The sequence below is a fragment of the Conger conger genome, chromosome 3 (genome assembly GCF_963514075.1).
Source record: "Conger conger chromosome 3, fConCon1.1, whole genome shotgun sequence".
NCBI classification, from domain to species: domain Eukaryota; kingdom Metazoa; phylum Chordata; class Actinopteri; order Anguilliformes; family Congridae; genus Conger; species Conger conger.
In genome coordinates, this window is record NC_083762.1 from 30,941,720 (window position 1) to 30,963,242 (window position 21,523).

At 38.3% G+C, this 21,523-nt stretch overlaps 1 protein-coding gene across 1 annotated transcript in view; it reads right to left on the reverse strand.

The window, feature by feature from the left end:
- LOC133124389 (protocadherin-17-like) overlaps positions 1 to 21,262 on the reverse strand; it is an 89,187-nt gene extending 67,925 nt beyond the window's left edge. The window contains exon 1 of the mRNA XM_061235552.1: positions 18,782 to 21,262. Within this exon, the coding sequence (XP_061091536.1) occupies positions 18,782 to 21,262 (2,481 nt within the window). The remainder of the gene's footprint in view (positions 1 to 18,781) is intronic.
- Between the last annotated feature and the right edge of the window lie 261 nt (positions 21,263 to 21,523).

The window sequence follows — 21,523 nt, forward strand, 5'->3', positions numbered from 1 at the left end:
GGAGGGTGGTAGTGGAGTTAAGGAGTATGCACTTTCCAGCTAATGGGACCCACTCATTAACATGTGTTACTTCCCTCACTATCTATCTATACTTCAGACTTTTTTTGGCCTGCTGCTCTAGGATCTGATTTTGCAAAATATCTAAGGAACATTATGCCTGACCCTTACATACTTTACACCACAAAAAACAGCATCTCTGGTTAGTCTCTAGCTATCCTCGCCATCAAATGTCTATCGGTGTGTCTTGTTGGGATAGCTACCTAGCTCTATGCTTCTATGCTTAGCTAGCTAGTTTATATTGGCTTGGAGGTAAAGTAATGTTAATAGTACTAGCTAATTGCGTTAGCTAGCTAAACAATGTTAAATAGGACAATTTAGCTATTCTAGCTAGCTAGCTACGTTATTATGTTATAAGTCCTGTACAGCATATACATTAAGCCAACAACAGCAGACTTTGTCACCACCAAGCTTACAAAATGACAGTGCCTTAATGTAACGTTATCTCCAGATTTGCAGCTATCAACAGTTAGTACATCCTGGCATGATACATCTTCTGTGTTAATTCTCTTTCACTGCACGCCAGTACATTAATAACATGGATAGCTATCATAGCTAGCAATATAGGCAGAGCTAGCTAGTAACTGTCTTCAACCATGCTGTAACGTCAGCTAGTTTAAACAGTAAAGTTAGGCTAAATTTGTCCCCTATGGTTGGTTGGTCACGTGGCTAGCTAGCAAACATATATTTGGCCAACCTGTGTAGTCAGCAGCTTTTGAAATGATTTTGTTATAACTTTTAAAAATTTTAAAAAAACAACAGACCCTCGATCACAATGAAAATACGTCTTACTTTCTTGTTTTTATATCTTGTTTTAACTTCGGACAATGTTGCTACAGCAAGCTGGAAAGAAAATACGTAATATGCTCACGCAACCCTACAGAAGTTTCACCACATGCAGTGCCATTTAATTCCAATGGAGGGAAGGGCGAAACTGATGCAGGATTAGATGGATGCATTTTTAAATATGTCCTGGAGCACCTGTTAAGACGTGATCATGAACACCGCTACGTACTAACATATTTAAATAACAAAACAATGCACTCCCCGGCCCAATGAGCTTACAACATTTCCCTTTTCATTTCAAAATGTAACTTTTGAGTGCAATTCACTTATGATTGTCTGCTTATATAAGTACACATCATATAATTTAATATTATGTGTTTATAGACAAGTTTATAAATTTGAATTTGAATTTATTTGTTTATAATGTCGTGGACAGTCCCCATTAATTAACTGTAAACAGTAAATGGAGCAGCTTTAGCCTACATGACTAATTTCCAGCTGTAGTCCCCGGCCAGTTGACAATAGGCTCCCTAAAACACATTAGTTAAATAATAATAATAAAATTACAGTTGCAGCAAGCACAAACAAATGGAGCAAGACATACAAACATATCAAGCACAATTGGAGCAAGCACAAACATGCGCGGAGACAAGACATGCAAGCACAAATGGCAGCAACATCAATGCAGTACATGAGATAAAACAGTACAAGGGGACAAGGGAAGAGCAAATAGTCATAGCAGACATACAGACACAGCAACATACAGACATAATAGCATACAGACATAGTAGCATACAGACACAGCAGCATACAGGCACAGTAGCATCCAGACATTGAAACACACACAGACATATGCAGGTGGGTAGCAAAGATGGAGGTGTACATAACACACGTCACATCTGACAGAGATTAATGTATGCAGTTGTAGTTATCGCAAAGCCATGTTTTAAGGTGTGTTGTAAAGGTGGAGTATGTATGTATATTTTTTATGTAGGTAGGTATTGAGTTCCAGTTTTGTATTGCTATAACAGAGAATGATAATTGACCAAATGAACTTTTCCTAAATGGGACTAAGAAGTCGCCTCGTGTGGTGCTTCTGGTGATCTGACTGGTATTGTTACATTGGATTATGAATGAGTTAAGAGGAGGAGGAGCAGTGTTATGCAAGACTTTGTAGACCAGGCAGATGTTTTTGTATTTGATCACATCTTCCCAGCTCAGAAGTTTACGGTTATTTAGGATGATACAATGATGAGAGCTGTTAGGCTTCTGGTCCAGGACTTTAAGGGTTTGCTTGTAGAGAATTGCTAGTGGTTTGAGTGACGAGCTGTTAGTTTGTCCCCAACTTGTCAAACAGTATGTCAGATGTGACATAATCATGGCGTTCATGTATAATTTGGCAGCATTAAAAGGCATTACAGTTAGGCTAAACTTGACTCTTTGGCATACTTTCTTAATGTGTGCTTTGAATGACAGATAGGAGTCAATAGTGATACCCAGATATTTAAATTGTGGCACCATGCTAATATTTTTACCTGAGATTGATATATTGGACACGGTGTTACATTGTCTTTTAGTGAAAAACATTCCTACAGTTTTATTTACGTTAAGTTGAAGGCATGAACGGTTCAGCCAATTTGTGATCTGATCCATAGCTGTGATGAGTTTGGCAGCAGCCAGATGTTTGGTCTTGGCATGCACATATATTACAGTGTCATCTGCATATAATTGTGTTTCAACATCAGGGCAGACAGATGGCAGATCATTAATATATAGCCTAAACAGAAGCGGGCCAAGTATTGATCCTTGAGGTACACCGGTGCATAGGTTAAGAGCTGATGAACGGTGGTTGTTCACAGAAACATGTTGGCTTCTACCAGTTAGGTATGACTCAATCCATTTGAGTGCTAACGAGGAGAAGTTAAAAGCAGACAGTTTGGCAATAAGGACCTTATGGTTGACTGTGTCGAAAGCTTTGCGAAGGTCTAAGAACACAGCACCGACAACACCTCCTTTGTCGACCATTGCGCGGACCTTCTCTAAGAAGAAACAGTTAGCTGTTTCAGTGGAGTTTAAAGCATTTAAAAAACTGGTTTAAGCAGGTGGGTTTAATGTTACCGCTGATTGGTGTATGTAACACACTATATTTACTGATTACAGACATCTTTATATCAGTGGTCACACTGTTGCAGTATTCCGCATTAGATAAGCAGGGAAAAAATGCAGTTTCTAATTTATCTTGCGTTCCAAATAAGCAGATATTTTGAGGATAACTTTGTTGTATTAAAAGGTGCTTACTTGAGAAGCTACAGCAACTGCGAATGACCCTTTGGAAATAATTGCTGCCACACACACACACACACACACATAAACTGACCCTGTGGAAATATCTGAATGCACTTGCTTAGCTAACTAGTTGGTTTAAAACAAATTTTAAAAAATCCACTTGCAATGGCACAAGCCAAACGGTAGCTGAAGGTTTTGCAAAATCAGCCACCGCAATGCGTCCGGATTGCCGTAACTTCAACTACTTAATTTTTGACTTGGTCCGGCAAAAGGCGGAAAATAATGTGGTTCAAGGGGTTCAAGGCTTGTTGGCTACTTCATTGAAGCTCTTGCTGCTGTGAAGTTTACATGTATGGGCCTTTATAGGTAACAGTCTTAAACTACTTACGGTTCTCTATTATTTTTAAATGGTCAAATACAAATTATATTAGTCAAGTTATTATGGCAAAATTAGCAGAGTTTATTCAGAACGCAAGTGGAATTTTGTAAAATGCAGATTTTTACTTTCTGATAACACAAAATAACATCGGTCAGGGCAACCACTGTTTATATAGATATGGTTAAATTTCCTTATGGTAAAAAAAAGTCTGGAAATTCAAGACAAAGCTATGTTTTTAAAGAAGAGATAATGATTGACATACCTGCTATGGGTGCTGTAACTATGGTGGTCTACTTCAAACAACCAAGTACCACTGGGCAGGCTGCTGAGAATTCAATCAAATATTCTCTTTGAATCAACAACCAAATAGATTATTTTCAGAGGATTCTGTTCGATGAATGTTGCCCAGTATACCAGCGGTTTCCTTATTTTTTAGGAGATTACAAGTTGCTAAAAACTATCCCCAATGCTTGTGCAATGCCTCTGATCAAGTTCCCCTCTTTTCTAAGCTTCAAATTGGTTTGTTTTTCTCTCAACGGCAGCTCTCTGGTGTTCATGTTGATTTATCTTTTCTAATACAAATGCAGTCTTCGCAGGAAAACCCCAAGGCTATAACCAAGAGTAGACATCCAGAACCATTTATTGTTTAACCAATCAATCTAACAGGACACATATGGGCAACAAGAAACACCTGTTAGTCACATGTTCCAATACTTTTGCTCACCTAAAAATTGGGTGGTCTGATACAAAAGGTGATATGTTGTTTAACACATCTAGATGAAGATACCAGGAAATAAAAGCTGAAATTCGGAATGAAAGGCAAAGTGAATATAATTACTATAGTGAGAGGGGAATTTAATACACACAATTTCCATTTTTCTCCACGATTCACGTGAGTCATAAATTGGGGTCTGGTCATACAGAATTCTTAAAAAAGAAGAATCACATCCCTTCTCACTCTTGACTGACACATGAGCAACTGATCTCAAATTAGCAATACACTGCATAAAAATAGCAAAATGCTGACAATTACCATGACTACACCCAGTTTAAGACCAACCTGCCCAAATAGGTGCATGGTCATTTGCTATTTTAATAGCAAAGTCACTGGATGGAAAAAAACTGTTTTCAATTTAAAAATAAATATGAATACATTTGAGATTCTCCTTATGACAGCAAATGTCTACAACCTTGGCATGGTTTGGCTAATGAAAACAAAAAAGAAGACATTTGCAACACGGTTACCTTTGAAGTGGATGTTATACAGGTTAAACAAATTATTATTAATGTTGTTGTATGTTCCCACATACAGGCATGAAAATTTACTTAGGGCATCTATGGGTCACTGCCAAAACGAGGAAAGTTTTGTTTTGGCAGTACACTTGACAAATGATTATGACTGGCACCACAACAATTGTCTGGGCAGTTTGAATTTAAGATGCTCCCTACTATAAATCTATTTCTGGATCCTGCAGCCAAATCTGCCTCTAGAGAAAATTCCATCCTCAATAACTGCACAGATCCAATCCATGCTGAGCAGAGACAGAATTACAAATGTGTGCCTTTGCTTTGTTTTGGGAACAAATGAATGCAAGCATCTTAATGCGAGAACAGATTATCAACTCTGGTAATTCTTATTGTATGAAGGGGTTTCTGGGACTTTTATTCTAACAAAGAGGGCAATAAATTTAGTTCCAATTTAGTTTAGCAAGCTTTGTACCCCAACACCGAGGAACTGGTGCTCTGAATATGTGTGGATTCCCAAGATCATTGATGTTATTATTACTGGAATGCTCATTAATTAAAAAAAAGCTTAAAGGGGTATTTAATTTTGGTAAAGTGCAGTCCATAAGTATTTGGACAGTTACTTTTTTTTCCCATTCTATACTCCAGCAAACAGCTGAAATATACCATCATTATATGGTGCAGACTTACTGGGTGAACAATGTACAAATTACAACCCTTTTTATAGCACCCCCCCCCCCCCCTCCAATTATAGGGGACCAAACATAATTGGACAAAGTAACACAAACTGAAATAAAGTAATTTTATTCAATATTCCATTGAATCAATGACTGCTTGAAGTCTATGACCCATGGACATCACCAGATGCTAGATATCTTCCCTGTTGATGCTCTGCCAGGCCTATAATGCAGCCCTCTTCTGCTTTTTTCGGGGGCTGTTTGCTTTCAGTCTGGTTTCCAGAAAGTGAAATGGATGCTGAAATGGATTGAGGTCAGGCCTGACAAAATCCTTGTTTGTATGTTTTAGATCATGTTTGTCATGTCCTCCTGCATGATGAAGTGTCATCCAATCAGTTTTGATGCATTTGCTTTGATCTAAGCAGACAAGATATTTCTGTGTACTTCATCCAGCTGCTGCAGTGACATCACACTACAGCCACATATGGGGGGGGGGGTCTTTGGATCATGACCTGTTCCTTATCTTCTCCACACTCTCCTTTACTCTTCCTTATCAATCTATTATCTTCTGCATTTTGAGTGTTCTTTCAAAAACATTACTGATACCAAACTGAAATCTGAAATATCCCTGTAAGCTAAACCCCTTAAATCTCACTGGCCTGGGTCAGGGTTTTTTCGTATTCATTCCTTTTTTTCAGTGTAATTGTCAATCATTATGGTAACTGTTGGTATAGTAAATCGTTAAAACTCACCGTTCTGTCTTTATGACCTATTTTAAGATGCCATTGCTTTAGCGGCACCAGTTCATTATTTCGTAACCTGACCTCTGCATTTTGGAAATTCAAATACTCCAAGAAATAAGGTGATATCAGTGTCCTTTTCATGACAAGGGTCCAGCAGACTAAATAACAGTTTCTCATTCTAAAAATGTGCCAACACGGAGAAACATCAATAGAATGTCCATTGTTTACTAAGAAAAATACTTCTACATAGGAATGCTATTATTTACATTTGTATAGGCTTTCTAGAACCTGATGAGCCCAAGTACGAGCATCTCTGGCCACTATTGGTAACGTAGTTGCAGAGAAACTGTGTTACCCCCATCCGTGTACACTACAATTTCAGCTCATCAAAGAAATGATGACAGACATGTTATTGAAGTGATGACTAAAAAGAATTTTAGCTAATGACATTACATTTCCAACGGTGTATAATGTGTTAGCCTTGCATAAAAAAATACAGCAATTTTTTGCCAAAAATATAGCATTTTCAATAGGCATGCTGAGACTGCACTTTGGCAAAATCAGTTCTTGAGATTTTATGCCGAAAAAGGTACGTCAAAATACTTAATTTGGAGGAGTTCCAAGGAATCTCCCGTCTGATTGAATATTTCTGAAGAAGACAGTGAAAACACTGCTGACTCCACAAGAGAGGGCATTTTCAGTGACATGACCCGTGAGCATCGGTGAGCATCTAAATACATTCTCAAAATATTTCATTATTATTCAGTCTGCTTATAAATTAGGAGCCAACCTGCTTTTGAATAATACATAACATGTGAAATTGTGGAATGTGTTTGACTTATAGATGGGGGTTGGGTATTTGACAAAAACTTCATGAATATATTATTATACAAGATGGTATTATTTTGATTATTGTACTTATTTTTTATGATCATCTCAACCTGTTGCTGTCTGCGAAGAGCTGCAAGGAGAGGGAGGTTGAAACAGACAACATCCCCATGTTGACAGGTTGGGGGAAGTGCAATACTTTTTTTCAGGATAGAAAGCATTGTATAGTTCAGTAAGCAAAATGCAGTATTGTACACCTCATAAGACCCATGATATAATTTAGTTTCCATGTGTTCCATGAGTCTCCAAATGCCTTTTTGGAAAACTGCCAATAGACATAGATTAGAAAAAACAATGCTTTGGTGAAATTTGAAAGGGGATTTTTCCAATGTTGTGACTTGGCTCCATTGTGTTTCTACGCACACCAGCCAGAGGTACAATACAGAAATTATTTTAATTGAAAAAAAAAGCTAAGAGTATTTCTCTTGGGAAACATACCCCAAAAGGTTACCTTTCAGAAGAGACCAGAATTATGCCTGTTCTCAAAATGGTTCAAGAATAGTAACCATTTTATTTTGGGTATGCCATTTTCAAGGGTGTCAAGAAAAGGGGTGATACTTAAGGGGTTAACACAGTCATAGACAGTGCCATTATGGAAGCCATAAAGGCTAACACCATTCCTGTTTAGGTCAGCTGACCTTATATCAGTGAAGTGACTGCCAAGGAAAGAGCTGTGCTATGAAATCCAGGGTCAGAACACCCTCAATTCCTCTGCATATGTCTAGTGTTCAAAAACCAGTCTGCTGGGGTTTAGAATAAATCACATAACTCTAAAGCCCAATAGAGACAATTCTCATAATCAACTGCTATAAACCACACTGGTCTTGCTTTCAAGTCTACTGTTAAATTGCAATGGCATTTTGCAGTATTCTATGAGATTTTACTCTGGCTTGAATTTCCCAGTGGCACAATGATTGACTCATCCTACAGTCCCCATACATCTTCAGTAGGCCACATAAAAACCACACAGCTTCACTGTGACATCAATGATAGAGAGCTAGCCTATTTATATGAAAATATTACTTTGGGGAGAAAATAGAAATGGGGTTATGAAAAGGTTGAAGAACCATATGTTCAATATAAAATCTGTTCTGCATTTTCTTTCCCCAAGGACTTAATTTGATGAACTTAATTTATTTTGGCAGTGATTAAACAGTGCTCATGCACACGCAGACAAAATATTTTCACAAAAGTTGTCATTAAACTTACAGTGAATTTGGCATCAAAGCAGTGAACAAGAAAAATGAGCAGTGCACTAGTTCTGGCAGGTCATGAGAGTCAAGCCCAGCTCCAGATGAATCAGCTAATGGCTCAATGTTAGCCTGTAACAGTCCAATCAGATAACAAGGCTGACTATTTAAACAGCCTCCCCCTACTCATTTTGCTGCCTCCAAATAACACTTAATAGTTGGTAGCATATCCCTTGCTTGCTTTTACTGCAGCCTCTTTCAGTTGTTGTTTGTTTTGGGGGGTTTTCCCTTCAATCTCCTCTTCAGGATGTGAAATTCAAGCTCAATTAGGTTAAGGTCTGGTGATTGACTTGGCCAGTCTAAAACCTTATACTTTTTCTACCTAATAAAGTCCTGTTGTGTTGGCAGTGTTTTGGGTCATTGTCTTGCTGCATGATGAAGTTCCTCCCAATTAGTTCCTCCATAAGTTGGCAGACAATGTTTTTGTAGACTTCTGAATTCATTCTGCTACTACCACAGGTTATCATTAATGATTAGTGAGCCCACTGCAGATTAGTGAGCCCACTCCAGAAGCAGCCATGCAAGCCCAAACTGAGACCTCCTTCACCGTGCTTCACAGATTAGCTTGTATGCTTTGGATTCCTCCAGAACTATTGTGGCTCATCTCTGTACTTCTTTGCAAATTGTAATCTCGCCTTTTGATTCTTACTACTGATGAGTGGTTTGCATCTTGTGGTATAGCCTCTATATTGCTAAGTTTTCTTCCAATGGTTGATTGAGATACCTTCACCTCTGTTTTATGTAGATTGTTTGTGACGTCACTAACTGATGTTTTGGGGTTTTTCTTCACAGCTCTCACAATATTTCTGTCCTCAACTGCTGTTGTTTTCCCTGGCCCACCTGTTCGATGTCTGTTGCTCAGTATGCCAGCGGTTTCTTTCTTTCAGGACATTCCAAGTTGTTGTACAAGCTATCCCCAATGATTGTGCAATGGATTTCCCTTCTTTTATAAGCTACAAAATGACTTTTCTCCCACAGACAGCTCTCTGGTCTTCATGTTGGTATCTTTTTTCTCACACAAATGTTGGCAAAACCCAAGGCTAAAACCAAGAGTAGACATTCAGAACTATTTATTGTTTAACCAATCAATCTTACAGGACACATCAGGGCAACAACACCTGTCAGTCACAAGTTCCGATACTGTTCCGATTGCTCACCTAACAATTGGGTGGTCTGATACAAAAGGTGTTATGTTCTAAGTTGTTTAACAAATAAAATAAAAATACCAGGAAATAAAAGCATCTGTGATCTCATGTACATCAGTGTACATCAAAACAAAGGGGTTTACATTTGTTCCAATACTTTTGGAGGGGACTGTGCTTTTTGCCAATACGGATATCATTCTAGATTTAGTTTGAATACCAGAAGGCTACAATATCTAGTCGAATCACATAATCTTCAAAGCAGAGAGTGTAAAGCCCATGTGTGGTACAGTGGCATCAGTGACATTGATGGACACTAAAAACCATTGACAGGGGAAACCTTTTTCTAAACCTCTCCACCATCTTCCCCTGTTCTCAGTCCCGTATTCAAAAGAATACAAAAGACAGTATTTATTCATAATCTTTATGGAATTTTACTTTATAACAGCAAGGGAAGAATTCCTTATTGAGTATTATTTGTATTACTTGTGCTGTGAGAGGAATGCAATTACAGCTGCTAGGTTTTACAATGTCCTTTTTCACGCAAATGTTTTTAGATCTAGTAGAAACCTCAAAGGAGAGCCTGACCATCAAGATTTGGCTGAAATACTTTATCAGTGGCAATTATTTTCCCAGAATGTCAAAATAACTATCTCCTGCAAGTCAGAGAGCAACTCATTTCAACAAGGCTAATTGAGCGGTGGAAAGCTCCTCTACTGGCCTACTTGTCACTAATAGTCAGTGTAAATGTATCTCACCAAGTTGAAGGATCGAAAAAAGATTGCAGCTAGTTATAATAAGATGAGTACATATGTCCTTGTTATCTACAGTATGTAATAGCATTCTTATGATATTCTCACAACCTCATAGTACTGCATAATCAGTTAACAATGCCAGCTAGCTATAATAAAATGTGCAATTATTTTCAGAGAAAATGTCTTTAAATAGGTCTGGTTTAATTTACCGCTATATTCACTGCCCCCTTCTTATGACCTAACAGTAAGTAGCACAAAATGATCATCAGACAGTATCAGGAAATACAGAGATTAGTGGTACACGTTGCACATTCTATAACCTTCTGACTTATAGAATGCAGCATTTTATTCAAGGAAGTCCGAACCAAGACCAATGAAAACACAGGACACAGCCTTATAAATGAGCCTTGCTGAATGGATATAATGTTATTTTGGGCATGATTAGAGAGCAGCTAAGTATGGATGGTCACATTAATGCTTTTAGATATGGATTGAATTGTTCAAGATAGCAGAGAATAAATATTGTATTATTATTTTATTATTATTAATAATAATAATATTAAGAAGAAGAAGAATATATATCAAGAGTAGAAACATATCCAGAAGTGAAGACCCCAGTACATTCATATGACCTAAGTACTGCCTAGTTCTCCCCGGATACAGCAAAGAGATGCTGAGATGTATGTGGATTAATTCAAATGGAAGTTCTACTTTGTTCTTTATCTTAGCACCATAATTAATTGTGGAGTTTGTCATCCGGGAGTCTTATTCCTCACATTTGCTATGTAATCTAAATTATGGAATGGTTGTGACAATAAATAGCTAATCTACATATGGGGCCTGTATCATGAAACAGGCTAAGTAGGTTAGTTTGGGTTTAGTCCGGAGTATCTGATATCATGAATTTCACTCTAGTTTGATCTGACTAAATTGCCATGGTGACTTCTGCTCCAGAGCAGTTTTTGGTCAGGCTAAGTGTTAAACCCAATTAAAGACTGTCCTGCGACCAATCAGCTCATTGGAAAAATGGTATGTGTATGACTGGATGTTCCTGTTTATGGAAGCATGATCTGGTCATAAATCAAATAAAAGTTTTGTTGTAATCAATGTGACAAAATTCAAAAAGCCCATTTTGCATTTTCATTCATCATTTAGTTCTTTCATGCAGTGGAAATCATTAAATCTGTAGCCTACTTCTCATGGTACAAGGCTGACATAAATGAAAATCCATTGTAATCTGCAATTGTCAAATGAAAAGGAAACGCAATTGCATACCATTTTAAAATACTGTTCAAATACTAGTATTCCATACCTGTTGATGTCAGTGCACAGATAAAGTTAAATTGAATTTTTTTTTCATTAGGATGAGTTTGGAAGGTTCATGAATAAGCAACCTTACCCTAGTCAAGCTTATCTGGCACCTTTAGAAAGGATTCCATGCGAAAAAACCTCATTCAAAAGCAATAATACGTGTAGTATTGTTATTTCTGAACTTACCAAACTCATTCTTCTAAAACAAAATGTCTCCTACATCAGGCAAAATATGTCTTTGTGATTCTCTGCGACTGGCTCTTTGTTACAAACATCGTCCCTTTTATGTGAATGCACAGATAGCATTCACATAAATAGTGAAAATTGTGGGATAGTGGGAAATAGCGGTTTGTGTTTTATAATCAGTGTTGTTATACACATTATCCATGATTTGAATATTTAGTATTTGTTTACCTGGCTATCTTGGACTTTTCTCTAAGCAGAGACACTTTTGTGATACAGGCCTCTGGTCTCTTAATAGCTAGCTTTTAGTAACTGCTTGATGAAAAAAGGATAACATCTAAAAGCTAAAAGATCTGAAAAAGGAAATCTGGGCTCCTTTGGAATATGCCTAAATGAAATGTACTCAATTAAAAAAGTATTTAAAAGATTTATGCAATATTTTTGTATACAATGGGGTGCAAAAATGTGGGCAAGCCCTGGTTTAAATGTCTGTTAGAATGAATCTGCATGTGATCGTAAGCAAACCTGAACCCTAAATGGTATAGAGTTACACATGAGACCTTTATACATATTTTAAAGTTTTCATTTTGTACTGTTTATAAATCATATAAAAAAAAAAGGAAAAGGGCTCTGTGCCAAAATAAATGTCTCATGTTTAACTTTTTTCCCCCTTTTATTAGTCAGCTTCGCTTCTGTTCAGATATTAGATATTACATTATATACTTAGATATTAATTGTAAAAGGCTTTAATAATTTGTTAGCTCATTAGTCCGCCACATTAGAAACAACTTGGAAATCATTAATTGGACCAACATTATGTCAATATTTTGTTCTGCCTTTTGATTTGTATCATTTTATGTGTTTCAGCCAGGTTAGCAGTGAAAAAATGAAATATATTCAATTGATATAAGACCTATAATTGAGGCACACTGAGATTTGCTCCCCAGTGAGTCCTCCCATCCCCATGGCACCAAGCATTGCACCACCACTTGACTGCTCTTTCTCCTTATCTGGAGGTATCGCTGTTGAAGCTGGTTGTAGTGGATTTTATTCCAAAGATGAAAAATGATTTGATATGACACTAAGATTTTGTAAGTTTATTCATTTCAACCGTTTTTCTTATTTTGATCTTTCTCTCCTCTGCCCCTATGGACCAGCCTTTGATGATATATATACACTCACTGAGAACTTTATTAGGCACACTTGTACACATACTTATTCATGTGATTATCTAATCAGCCAATCGTGTGGCAGCAGTGCAATGCATAAAATCATGCAGATACGGGTTCGGTTTAATGTTCAGATCAACCATCAGAATTGGGAAGAAATGTGATCTAAGGGACTTTGACCGTGGCATTACTGTTGCTGACAGATGGGCTGGTTTGAATTTTTCTGTAAATGCTGGTCTCCTGGGATTTTCATGCACAACAGTCTCTGGAGTTTACTCAGAATGGGCAGCAATTCTGTGAGCATGTTGTTAATGGGAGAGATCAGAGAAGGGCCAGACTGGTCAAAGCTGACAGGAAGTTGAAATTATTACTGCAAATAATCACACGTTCCAGCAGTGGTATGCAGAAGAGCATCTCTAAACACACAACACGTCAAACCTTGAAGTGGACGGGCTACAGCAGCAGAAGAGATATTAGTCCACAAAATACCTAATAAAGTGCTCACTGAGTGTATATATAGCAATGTGCAAAAGTATTAGGCACCCTAGATTTATACAGATTTGATCTTAGCTGTTTCATTTGTTGTTATGTTTAGTTTTCTGCATTAATGTGTCAGTAGAAAAGAGCAGATTTGAGATTTCCAAGCATTCATTTTCCCAAACAATTAAATGTTACAAAAAAGTTCATTAATTAAAGTAACATATTAAGCAATAGCTTTTCAGATAAAAACTTGATTGGGCCTGTCTGGGATTACCTGGAGAGCCAGAAGAATGCAAGATGGCCAAAGTCATGTGAACTGCGGTATGTTCTCCAATATGTTTGGAACAATCTAACAGTTTATTTTATAATAAAACTTCAGGACAGCATACCTGATTGATGCAGTTTTGACTGTTCACTGGTCTTTCTAGTAAATTATTAGACATTAAAAACTGGTCATTTCATGAAAGCTTTATGGATTTTTTGACATATACCATGACCTTTGCACAGTACTGTACATGTATAAATGCACTGATGCTTTCTAGGCCAAGACCTACAAATGCTAGTAAACAGAGCATTTCACAGTTCCAGATTTGACAGATGCTGTCACAAAAATATAAGTGAGGCAGTGTGATGGTTGGTCTACAGTTATCCACATATAGGTAGAAGATTCAAATACTGCCTCGGGAAATACCCCCAAACCATTCATCTTCTGCTCCATTGGTAACACAAGGTCGTTTTGATTAACATACATGACTGCTCTCAGAATTATTTTCTCAGCTGAAAATATTGCCACAGGAGTTAAAAAAAGTCTTACCAAAGTTTTCCTGGCAAGCCTTCATTTATTTTAGTTTTGGGAGTTTTTACTTTTCTAAATTAAATGAAAGTCCCCATGTTGAAACAGTTCGCATTTCTTCAATTTCTCTGAAAAACACTGTGTGCAGTAGCAGTGTTGAACATGTGACATTCTTCCAAATTGGCATGACTGATATTATTTATCACTTTAGTAGGTACCCTAATGCAGGATGACTCTGGTTCATTTATGCAGCTGATACAATTGAAATGAAGTACATTTACACAAGAGAAAAGCAGCTATGGTTTATTACAAGTCCAGGTATTTAACCACTACACAACAGTGCCCTTCCCTGTTCCACTCATGACTATATGGAAATGAGGCATCCCCACTGGTATGAGAAAACACAAGTAAAATGCTTTCAGAGCAGAGGCTTGCTCACCCTTTGTGCACACAGACCTTTAAGGCTAATTAATACACTGTTCTCACTGCAGGGAATTTGGGGTCGTGATCAGTTTGAACCACACATTCCCTAGATTACAGGCTCAGCAGGAAACGCCAACTCATTTACCACAAATCTGCAGCTGCTGCAAAGCAGGCAAGCCTTGTCTTCTTGAAAAAAGAAGGTTTTCAAGGTTTAAAATAATTTGAACTAATTGCATCATATTTTTGATCCATAAATAAATGGTGACACATGATTATTCATGTACTGTATACATGTACTCCTTATTGGTACCCTTGATAGAAATGAAGAGAAAAGGCTACATATAATGAACAACAAAAATAATAATCTATCAAACCAAGTTAAACTGGCAATAACATTTAATTTAATTTAGTCTCAGTCTGAAGGATCTGTCATTCCATCACCTCCTCTTTCACGAGAATAAAAAAATTAGCTAAAAAGCATGCAGAATCCCTTTGTCCCCACGGATGGTGAGGAAGATATTGAGGAAAGTCATAAAGAATGCAAGGATTTTGTTTCATGAATTGCAGATTGGTTGTGTCTTGAGGTCACAAAGTCTCAAAAAGAACAATAAAATGGCACCTCCATACCAACAAACTCTTTAGAAGGATGGCATGAAGATAGCCTTTACTGACCACAATAAGGAAAACCAAGTACCTTGAGTTTGCCAAACCTCATTGGAATTATGACTGGAAGAGAATGCTATGGTCAGTTGAGACCAAAATGTTTTGTCCATACACACCATTGACATGTTTGGCGGAAAAATGTAATGCATACAAGGAGAAGCAACGCCTACAGTCCCTTCCAAAAGTATTGGAACGGCAAGGTAAATTATTATAAAATAATTATGATTTTTAAAATATATTATATATATATTATTATAATAAAATATTAATTAATGGAATAATAAAATAACAAAACACGCTTTACAACCGTGCTCTTTCATTTCCACGCACAATATGAACAGCTGAGACCACTCGTGAAGGCTCCTATGAAAAAACTGACAGCCGAAAACTTTGATAAATCCCACATTATTTGTGGAAATGCATTTCCGATGGATTTACTGTGAATTCAATTTGGCTCACGTTTGGGGACATAAGGCTATCAATGATTCTGAAAAAGTTTTGCATGCTGCATGGAGGAATGATAAAAAAAATCCCTCCAAATGTTTTCTGTAACCTCATCCGAAATCATACGAAAATACTCATGTCTGTCACCTTTCCTAGGGGTGCCAATCATTGTGAAACCTGTTTTTTGTGGAAATATTTATTTTATTACAAAAATGTACGACTTTGGTTGATTCCATTAATAAGGAACAGTATTTTCCAAAGAAAATTGTTTACAGTTCGTAGTATTTATTGCAGCTTACTTCCTCTCAAGACTGTACAAGTAGCTACAACAATATCAAACACTTATTTTTTGTATTTGGTTGTTGCTTTCATGCGACAACCCTTTCATCACAGACAAATCGCTCAGAAACACAATATACATGGATATTGAATGACTACTTATTCTCCCACATGCTATAGATGATGATATACAGTACAATTTAAAAAAAAATCCATTATGAAAAACTATCTAGCTATTGGGTAATTTCCAGTAAAATGTGAGCTGGAATTGGCTAGCTAGCCAGATAGATTTCACGTTGTTCAAATCAGAACATCCCTGTATGAAATGAAGTATAGCATATTTATTCAGAAATAATATCTGAAGTATAGTTGTTATGACTTGGCCAACAATGAGAAATAGCCAAGCCTCACAACCTTGCTGGCTATCAGAGCTTCATATATCTGCAGAGCTTCCCCAGATTGAACTGTCCTAGCCTGAAAGGAGAATGTATTTGCTTGTAAACTGGCCATATGCCCCCCTACTGCCCCCTTGTGTAGGTTCCAGTGCTTCATCTCACTGTCCCATTTAAAGTCATGTAGCCTCTATTGTCTGCAATCTGTGCTTATGCTCTTTTGCCAAATCAGCTATTTGATTTGTCTGGTTTTGCGACTTCCCCAACTGTATATATATTTTCATTTTAGCAGCCCTCATGTCAAGCAATTCAAGTAGTTCTAACAAAGGAAACCTGCGTTGTGCATGCTTGATTCTTGGGACCTAAAATGTAGTAAACACATATGCTTTTTTGTGCTCACTATATAGAGTAAAAGCATATGAGAAGACATCCCTACTCAACAGTATATATTCTGTTAAGCAAGCATTATTCCACCCGCAGATGCCCTCAGAGGACAATTTTATAGCATTTTGTGTGGCCTCCTCTCTATTCTATGAGTGACCTTACATTGGTTATTTGATTGAACATTAACTGAGGAGCAGCTGTGGGAACATTATTGCTAGTCCAAGGACTCACTAAAACTAAATTCAATGAACACAAAAGCAGGTATACATCCTTTAATGAGTAAAGACATGATTGAAGGCTTATTACAAAAAGATATGGCCTTCATTACTTGTATTTTTCATCCAGGGTTTAGAGCAAAAATATCACATTAAAAAAAAATCTTAATCTAGTCATTATTACAAGGCTGGCACATTACTACCACAAAGCCAAAAGCTTGTCAGAAAGTATTTGCCATCACTTTTTCTAAGTCATTCTTACTACTTTGAGGAATACAGCATATAATTCATAAGTAATATGGTTTAACACCTTAAGCTGAATTAAGCATCATTACCTGTCAGTTCCTTACTGAATAGTTCTTTACAAATCAAATCATACTGCTTGCTACACTCTGAAGGGCCTTTTGGAACAAATTAACTCTATCATTTCACTAACAAGAACATATTCTGAACCAGCAGACAAACTTTGCCCTGCTATAAAATTACATTATTGCCAAAGTAATATTGTGTGCAGTTTTCAAGTGTTCCATGAAGCTAATTATATTTATTTAACCTCCCTTCTGAGGTTGATGATAGATAGACAACATAAACATTGTGAAACAATAAAGCATTTTCTGTAATGGAATGTCCTTTTTTATCATTATCCTACCATACTTCCAGGATCCAGCTGGGCCATATTTTGTTACAATCTTTTACAGACATACTGTAAGTGTTTTATTTCAATTGTATATATTATTAATCACATAAAAACATAAGCCTTGCAAAATGCAAATCTGCTGTGTTGATGGAAACTACAGGCACTACATGCAATAAAAACACACCAGGATTGAAAAGAAACATGATAAATGCATAGCCAAAAACAGAGAAGTTTGTTTACATCAACAGTAGGGGTTGCAGGTGCATATCTAGTAAACAGCTTTTTAAGTAATCTGACAGGACAGATTTAACATGACTTAAGAGGCTTAACACAAAAGATATACAGCAGTTGTCAGGGGCTTAGAGAAGCCTCCACAAAGAGGTCTTAACCAGCAATTTGAAGAACAAACCTATGTGTTTTCTGATGAGAATCCGAGCACCATTCTGGTTGGATAATTCCCTCCTTATTCATGTGGGATAAATTTGGTGACCCGTGAATGATTGTGCTTTTCAGGGCGTCAAGTCTACCACCACAATTAAGAATCGTAATGAATAAGCTGCTTTGCATTTTGAATAGAGCTACAAATCTATAAAGATGCTAAATCAAAAATTGCCTATCCTAATGCCAATTTGTTTTTTTTAAACAGTGTATACCAGGTATACCAGCTTATGACGATTCTGAAACACAGATGAACAGGACATTTTGAATTCAGAATGACAATGAATTATCACCCATCATGACCATATATTTTCACATTGCATCACCCTGTAGATTTGTAGAATATTTTACAAGAAAACTGACAAACATGAACACAGTGGAGACACAGAACTAATAGCAATGCTCAAACAACCTGCATTTATTACAAAAGCAATATACCAATGCCCGTCAGAATAAAAAGAAACCTTCACATGAACAAATATACATTTGTACAGTATATCAACATGACATTTTCATCTGAGAAAATACAGAACGCGATTCTAGGTAGAGGAATTCTGGATGACATGGAATGGTTTTGGGCTCCATGCAGGAATTCCATGCAGGAATTTCACCAAAAAAAAACCTATTATACAATTAATATAATCAAAATTGATTTGATTCAGCACACTACGTTTCCTGAACATGTTTCATCCCCTCCCCTTACCCCGCGAACAGGTACTGAAAGATGAGGGTCACAAGGTAGACATAAATTGGATTTCCTACCTGGATTATTGACATCCTATTAACCGGAGTCTCGGTGGTATTAGTCACAGGGCCCGTGAAGCTGGTGTGACAGCCGACATGTCCTTGGGGAACTGCCAGGGTGTTGGCGGCAGGTTTGAGGTACATGACCTCTGACCTGGGGGAGCTGAGTGGCAGGCGTGTCTGGTATTGGAAATACATGGGAGAGGTGGCGAGGGAGGAACTGCTCACCACGTTCATGACGTTCATGGCGTCCCTCTCCTCCACCTCGCTCTGCACCAGCATGATGTCATTCTTGTTGATTTTCTTCTTTTTGCCCTTTCCTATCTGCGGGTGTGAGTACTCAGCGATGCGGCAGTTGTAAGTCCTGATCTCGTTCTCCCGCTTGCATTTGACAGCAATGGTAACCATGGCGGCCAGTAGCATGATGGAGATAACGCTGAGGGTAACAATCAGGGGGAGGGAAACATCCCAGCGTCGCTGCTCCTCCGTGATTCTGGGCTCCCCTTCCGGCAGAGGTCCCGAGTACGCTTTGATGATTAGCTTAGCTGCAGCTGAGAGCGTGGGTTTCCCATGATCAGTCACCTTAATGATAAGCTCCACAACCGGGGCCACTTCCTCCCAAGATGGATGAGCAGTCCTAATTTCTCCAGTGACTGAGTGCATCTCAAATAGGTGCTCATCGTTCCCATCGGAGATCTCGTAGGTGAGACGCCCGCTCTCTCCGTAGTCGTTGTCCACAGCTCTGACCGTGGTCACGATGTGCCCCACGCCCACGTTCCTTGGCACGTGGATTTCAGCAGTGTCATTTTGCAAAAGGGGCAGCACGATGACTGGCGTGTTGTCATTGACATCCAGCACACTGACCCTGACAGTTGCGTTGCTGTCCAGATGCGGTGACCCTGAATCCTTGGCCAGAACTTTAAATTCAAAATATTTTGTCTGCTCATAGTTAAATGATCTCAGGGCATATATGGCACCATTTGTGGGATTGACAGACACGTAGGTGTATATAGACACATCATCGACATCTGAAGGCAAAATGGAATAAGACACAGTTCCATTTTGGCCCAGATCTGGATCATGAGCTTGGACTGACCCAAGATATTCACCTGGGATGTTATTCTCAGGTACCTGCAGGAGGTAAACTGCTTTTGGAAACCGGGGAGCATTGTCATTTTCATCTAAAATTTTCACTGTAACAGATTTTGAAGAATTTAATGGTGGAATCCCATTGTCTTTGGCCACTATTGTCACATTGTATTCGTCCTGCATCTCCCTGTCTAATGGTCTGTCAGTTACAACTGTGTAAAAATTGTCCGAATTTTCCTCCAGTTTAAAAGGCACATTGCCCAGCACTCTGCACTGGAGTTGCCCATTTCTCCCTGAGTCTTTATCAGTGACTCTGACCAATGCTATGACTGTTCCTGGGGGAGCAGCTTCACTGATGGCCCCCTGTCGAACAGAAACAAAACCTATAAATGGCCAGTTATCATTTCTGTCCACCACCTTAACAGTGACCTTGCAATGGCCTGGGATGGGGTTAGGACCCAAATCTTTTGCCTGTACATCAATCTCTATAACTGAGCTTTCCTCATAGTCAATTTCACCCTGAATCTTTATGACACCTGTTCTGGGGTCAATAGAGAATAACTCTCGGACCCTGTCTGGGGTATAACCACCAAACGAATATACAACCTGTCCATTGTTTCCTTCATCTAGGTCTGTTGCATTTAAATCAATCAATACTTTTCCTATAGGGGCATTTTCCGGAATCTCTACAACATATGAAGACTGTTCAAACAGCGGACTGTTGTCATTAGAATCAGTCACCCTGACATTGATTTGCATCGTCCCTGTTCTTGGATATTCCCCTCCATCTGTTGCTGTTAATGTTAGCGTGTGCCGGCTTCGGTCCTCTCTATCTAAGGTTCTCTCAACAACTAACTCTGGGAACTTTGTCCCATCTCCTCTGGATTTTACATCTAAAGAAAATATATTGTAATCATCTCGCGTGATCTGGTATGTTTTCAAGCCATTTTCCCCTGCATCTGGGTCGTGTGCGCTAGCCAGAGGGAAGCGAGTACCAGGAGCTGCATTCTCAGAAATGTCAATATCGATTTGATCAGAAGGAAAGGTGGGCGAATTGTCATTTATGTCCTGAATTTCCAACTTAATCATGCAGATCTCCTTATCGTTGGCGAATACTTCCATTGAGAGCTGGCACTTGGGGTTTCGCCGACACAGTGTTTCCCTGTCAATCCGCTGTTTCGTATAGAGCAGTCCGCTTTCGGGATCCACATCTATGAGATGCGGGGCAGAATTTTCCAACACCCTGAAGTTGGATTTCTTGCCGCGCTCTCCCGGTCCAAGTCTGGCATCTTTGGCAATGTTCCCAATTACAGTCCCCGGCCCCTGCTCCTCCGGAACAGAGTAATTCAAGTTTTTCAACGTCAGGGCTCGTGCCCACAACAGGAGAAAAAAGAAAACACAAGGATACATCCCCTTGCGGTGTGCGGTCTTATTTTCCATACGTTTTGGCTTCCAACCTGTTGATTTGCTCAGCAAACTGGCTATTTCTACCTTTTAATTGTCATCGCAGGCAGTCATTTTCATAAGAGAAACGAATCATTTCGCCACCTTTTCCTTTTTTTGCCCCATTCTTCCTTACTGGCCTTCCATCTGTTTGTAAATGGCAATTCTATTACCCCTAATTTTTATTCATTTGAACAGAGGAAGCTAATTTGTGCAATAGGCTATTTG